This window comes from Gossypium hirsutum, chromosome D05, assembly GCF_007990345.1.
Source record: "Gossypium hirsutum isolate 1008001.06 chromosome D05, Gossypium_hirsutum_v2.1, whole genome shotgun sequence".
NCBI classification, from domain to species: Eukaryota; Viridiplantae; Streptophyta; class Magnoliopsida; order Malvales; family Malvaceae; genus Gossypium; species Gossypium hirsutum.
The window spans coordinates 48,273,397-48,279,115 of record NC_053441.1 but is presented as its reverse complement, the minus strand read 5'-3'; the positions used below and the strand labels follow the sequence as shown (position 1 = coordinate 48,279,115).

At 36.8% G+C, this 5,719-nt stretch overlaps 1 protein-coding gene across 2 annotated transcripts; it reads right to left on the bottom strand.

The window, feature by feature from the left end:
- Positions 1 to 298: 298 nt before the first annotated feature.
- LOC107903688 (TORTIFOLIA1-like protein 4) lies at positions 299 to 5,495 on the bottom strand. 2 transcript variants are annotated; one of them, XM_016829829.2, is made up of 5 exons: positions 4,387 to 5,495; positions 4,169 to 4,274; positions 3,349 to 3,929; positions 2,272 to 2,790; positions 299 to 791 (listed from the first exon to the last, which is right to left on the bottom strand). In XM_016829829.2, the coding sequence occupies exons 1-4, from the start codon at positions 5,200 to 5,202 to the stop codon at positions 2,278 to 2,280; spliced, it is 2,016 nt and encodes a 671-aa protein (XP_016685318.1). In that variant the 5' UTR covers positions 5,203 to 5,495; the 3' UTR covers positions 299 to 791; positions 2,272 to 2,277. The 2 variants fall into 2 exon arrangements, with proteins under 2 accessions (XP_016685318.1, XP_016685319.1); XM_016829830.2 differs by having other exon boundaries at positions 3,349 to 3,923.
- Between the last annotated feature and the right edge of the window lie 224 nt (positions 5,496 to 5,719).

Below are 5,719 nucleotides of genomic sequence, written 5' to 3'. Positions count from 1 at the left end.
TTAAATATATATGCTTCTTTGATAGAATAAATACACAATAATTCTATTCTAAATTTCTGCTCTTTTGCTTCTCCTGTCATTCTCTAATTTCGTTGCAGATGTTTGTGGGAAGGGTGTTACAAGAATTTGGTTTATCTTGGGCTGCATACGCAAAATGAGCCTTTTCTAGCCAGACTACGGTAATAAATGTAATGGTCTTAGCAAATATTTTCCTTCATAGGAAAAAGAAACAGAAAATGCCTGAGCTATGTTCACATACATGAGATTATATCTGTAAATCCAATTAGAAAAGAGTCAGTAAGCAAGCTTTAAATTATTCATTCTTAAATATAAATGATTGGATATGTATTCTTCATGTTTAATTGATAAACTTCAAATGAATTCTTGTTCATCTTCATAATGAGTATAATTTAGGCCGAGGCAGCTCAACCCGACAGCAAGGAAACATCTCTGTTTTTCTCTTGATGAAATTCTTCATTAAGATTGAAAAAGTTAAATGCATGATGCAATCATAAAAATATAAACTGATTAATGCCAAGCTGAAATCTCCTTCTATGTACATGGATGGAGCCTCTGTATTAGCCTATTGGCTATTGCTAAAAGGCAGGTCAGTAATGGAGGCAAGGAAGACACCATATTTGCAAACCCTTGGCTCTAATATTGCAGTTACTGACTACTGTCTCGTGTAACCGGCCAAACCCCTTCGCATCTCTACAACTTGATTCATTGTGTTTTATCATCCGAGACAGCTTTGAGGCTGGTTCTTGAAATAGCTCTTGAGTTGAAGAGATCTGATAGACAAACAGAAAACAGATCAAACAATTGATTTATTGAATCAAACACTTGCTTTTGCCTCTTGCAGAAAGATGAAAATATGATGGAATGTAACATTAGCTCCACTCTTTCAATTATTATGCACTATCAACATCTATACACAAAGTTGACTACACATAAAATACCTTCAATGCAATTATGACACAACAAATTGCCAGGTGTACATGACCTTAATATTTCAGGGCTCAAATTCCGATGTGGCCTAACACACATTTTGTAGGGGTTGAGATTTTTAAGGTGCTGGCTTTCAAACCTCCAATGCTCTGTGCTCTAATAACTTCGTAAATTTTCTATGGTCTTAATAGGTTTTCCTATTTTGTGGATGTAAGCCAGTTTGCAATACTACATTAATGTCCATCTCCTTCAAAACCCCTATAGATGTAAATTAAAGTAAGATATTGGAATTATTTATCAAATTTAACTATTTTATAATCTAAAAAAAGGTGAGAAACAACATATAGGGAATTATATAAACTAAGGCTGTATTTGGTTGATACTTTTGTTAGTTGTCTTTACTTTAAAAGTACCAAAGCAAGCATGTATTTGGATGACAAGAAAAAGGATCATATGCAAATACATGTAAATTTTTTTATACAAAAAATACATAACTACACTTCTACACTTTTTTTTTTTTTTTCATTTCAGATCAGCAATCCTATTACTTTTTACTAGAGGTGTTCAATCGGTTAACCGAGCGGTTAACCAACCCGAACTACCATTAACCGAATTAACTGACCCTTTTAAACCCTTAACCGTTAACCGAACCAGAATTTTTTCAAAAAAAATTAATCGAACCGAACTATTTCGATTAATTCGGTCAGTTAACCAAATTAATCGAAATTTATATATTTTTTTAGTTTTTGTTAAAACAAATATAAAACATATAAAAAATTAACCGACTTAACCGACCGATTAATTTATATTTCCAAAAAATTAACCAAACTGACTAAATACTTATACATTATAATATTATTTATTAAATTCGGTTAATTCGGTTAACTGACCGATTTCGAACTGAATTAACCGTTAACCGAACTTCCAAAAATTATTAACCGACCCCGACCGAATTAATTTGGTTAACCAACCGATTAACCGAATTTGGTCGGTTAACCAAATTAATTCGGTTTTATCCGAAATTTGCACACCCTACCTTTTACCTTTTGCTTTCTAGCAATTTCTTTAAAGACATAAAAGTAAATAGAAAAGCCATGAAACAAAGCCACCAACCAAACCAAGACTAAAATGTCGAAAATTTCTTTTTCAATAGTAAGATTAGTTAAAAGGGTTTGATAACAAGCAACACATGTTGCCACTTTAATAAAGTAAGTGACTCAAGTGCACAAAGCCTCTAGACAGCCATAAACTATAGCAAATTCAAAGAGCATTTATTGATCTGAATGAAGAATTATATAATAAAATACAGGGAAATTACATTACCTGCTTCTAAGGTTTCATTGGTGCAGTACAACGAACCAAAGTCGTCCCATCAGGACCGCTAGCATTTCCAAGCTGAACCCTCTCAGCATTTTGAATGGTATTCTTTGACAATCTATTCGAGGACCCTGAATTATCAGTTATACCGTTGCAACCATCAGCCACTGGATTCATTATAAATCCACCGCAACCTTGATGCTGATGCCTTTGGCTGACTGCTGGTATATACGTTTCAGCGCCAGAATCTTTATCAGGTATGTTATGTGCAGCATTTAGGGAAAGCATGCGCCCAGAAGAAGATAACCTTGAAGTAGAAAACCGATCTTCAGTTTTCCTCCAGAACTTGGGACTCAAAAATTCTGTACCAGGCAGCTTGCAACACCTTTTATCTGCAGAATCCATGTTTGGAATCCTTCCATTTGAAAGAGACAAATCATAAGATATTTCATCCAGAGCCATCTCCAGGCCATTCATGCGTGTCTCCAGAGAATTGATCCCACTTTGGGAGCTCCCAATGAATTTCTGGAATCAAAAGAAGAAACGTTATAAACATGTCAATACTTAAATTAAAATTAAAAAAGTTTAACATCACCGAAGTATGGAACAAAGTGGATTTATATCCACCTTAAATAAACTCCAAATGGTACTCTAAAAGGGTAAAAGAAAAGATGAAGAGGATTCTGAGAAAGATGAGTGTATTGCATAGACAATGTATATACTAAGTCCAACTTCCTTGGTCGTAAGAACACACTAATCATTCATTATTCTTCTTAAAACAAAGGAAAACATTAATAATTAATTCTTGGGATATACTCTAGAATGAATACCCCAAATTATCCTCCAAAGAATGGCTAAATAATAGAAGCAAGCACTAGTAGGCTTTTAAAGAATCACATAATGTACTAGGGAATATCACAAAGACAAGCAGCCAAGGAATTCACTGATAAAACCAAAATAAAAACAGAGTCAAAAATAGTAACTTCCGGATAAGAAATCACTAAAAGCATTCCAGGGTAAGTGAAAAACTGAAAAAAAAAACCTACGTAAAGAGAGAGAGGATATTCAGCTCCAGTAAACTACCTGGAGGAGATTTAATAGATTGGATTGCTGGTCTTCAATCTGAGCAAGCTGTTCACGTATCAAAGAAAGATCTTCAACCTCTTTGGGGTTCTCATCAACTTCTACAGCTGCATTTTTGTCATCAAAATCTAAATTCTCATCATGAAATGGAACCACCCGAGACCCAGATTTCAAACCTCCATATTTCTGAACATTTTCATCACAGACCTTAGCAAAGAGTATACGTTTTGTCTCCAACCTAGAATCTCCGCTGTCCCCAATTTCTCTCGACTCCATTACTCCTAGGTCACTATTCTTGATATTATCATAGGCCTTGAAAAACAGAGACTTCCTCGGCTCAGCAATTTCAGTCTTACAATCAGAGGGTTTTGTGCGGTCCAACTTACTGAAATCCGATATATTCCAATTCCTATTATTACTCCTCAGGGGAGTCTCTTTCTTGGCAGTGGGCTCGGTTGAAGCATCCAATGGAGGCGACCTGCTTGTGGGGACTACTTTCTTTGATTGTGGAGTTCTAAAACCAGCATCATCGACACTTTTTGTAACTGAATGAAAGCATCCAAAGCTACCATTACCTGCTTCTACGGGCAAAGCACAAAAGCATATAAATGATAAAAGAAATAGTTGCAGCAGTAGTCACCGAGCATAAAAATTTACAGCAGCAGAATAATAGTGACAATAGAATTTTCCTGTTTTTAAACTAAAAAGAAATGTAAACATGCTGTCCATTTAATGCCAAATTTTCTGGGTTTGGACATGATTAACTTCCAAACTTCACAAAAAAACAATATAAACAAAATTGAATATTTCTTTATTATACCTACTGAAGGTGAGTCAGACTGAGAAGGAGCTGAGACCTCACAAACTCCAGGAACTTCCTTCCATAAATCCAAACTACGATTGAAAGTTTCTCGTACAATCTTTACCTGCAGCAGCAAAATTTTCACAAAAGGATAAAGCACTCTTCTTACTTTTCCTTCTTGGGAAAAATCGATTAATTATTAAATAATTACTGAGTAAAGATACACAAGGATGCACCTTATCAAACCTCTTATTTTCTAGAGCCACCACACACGCCGATTTATACTCCGCTGTCAGCTCTTTCTCCGCCATCGCCACTTTCCCCAACGCCTCCGCTGCCGCCTTTCTCGTTGCCCAATCTTCGCTACTCAAAGCATCCACCGCACAAGGCACCAACCAATCCAAAACACCTTTACTTCCGGCACCGCCAACACTAGCGACGCTTCCTATAACTCCAAACACTGCTGCTTTCGCCTTGAAACTTTCGTTACTAACCAACTTCCCTAACTTCGGTAACACCTTCCGAAGCTGCTCCGACTCAGGATCCGGCGCCGCATCGATCGCCGCCGCCAAACACATCGCGGCTCCGACCTGCGAGTTCACGTCTTGCTCCACAACGAGCATTTCGATCAACGGCTTCGACAAAACCGAAAACGGAGGTTTAGTGATGTGAGACGACATTGCGGCGGTTGCCTCGACACAGGCGGATCGGACGGCGGAGTCAGGGTCTCGTAGTCGACGTGAAAGCGTGGAAACCATCTTAGAAAGGTAAGGAGACAGTGCGTTGCCGTGCGAACGAGACAACAACGTCAAAAGGCAAACGCATTGTCTCCGAACCGGAGACTTGGACGAAGAATCGGTGCCGTAGAGGCAGTTAAGGAAGGGAGAGATGGAATCTGAAGTGAGGTTGCGAGCGATGGAGTCGAGCTCGGCGGAAGCGACGGCAAGAGTGTCGCGGTCAGCGAGTTTGTTGAGGCAAGTATAAACGCGTTGTTTGAGATCCTGCGGTTGCGGTTGAAGAATCGTCGTCGGAGATCGGTTCTTGAAAGACATTGTTGTTTTGGCGGTAAGTTATGTATTTTCAGATAAATTTTGGGGAAATAGAGAGAAGCGGTGAGTTTTGGTGGTTTTGGGAAATGGCGGCAGCGGAAGGGAGGCGATGGTTGTCAGTTATTATAGTCATAAAAAATAATAAATGCAGCTTGCAGGAGCCTTTTTCCATTAATTACAATTTTCTTCTTTTCTTTTTACGTTTTCATATTAAATTATTATTTGGTGAAAAAAATAAATAAATATTTTTTTAAAAATATTTTTTTTGTCAATTGGGTTTTAGATTGATATCAACCTTGTTGATGTTAGCACGGGAGGACTTGGATTTAAATATACTAAAACGTATTATCCTCCTATTTTAAGAATTATGGAGGAGTTATGGGTGATTTTAGTATTGTATAAAAAATATGATAAGAATTTATAATGAGATTAATGTTAAAATAATATTTAATTTTCTCAATTACAATAAATAAAAAATTATTTATATGGTTTCAATGCTTTTAATTGAGTTGGTTACATA

Excerpts from the sequence above, each read along its gene's own strand:
- LOC107903688 (XM_016829829.2), bottom strand. The coding sequence starts at position 5,202 with ATGTCTTTCAAGAACCGATCTCCGACGACGATTCTTCAACCGCAACCG. Across the intron at positions 4,275-4,386 it reads AAAATAAGAGGTTTGATAAG|GTAAAGATTGTACGAGAAAC; the intron begins GTGCATCCTTGT and ends TTGCTGCTGCAG. Across the intron at positions 2,791-3,348 it reads ATCTATTAAATCTCCTCCAG|AAATTCATTGGGAGCTCCCA; the intron begins GTAGTTTACTGG and ends TTTTGATTCCAG.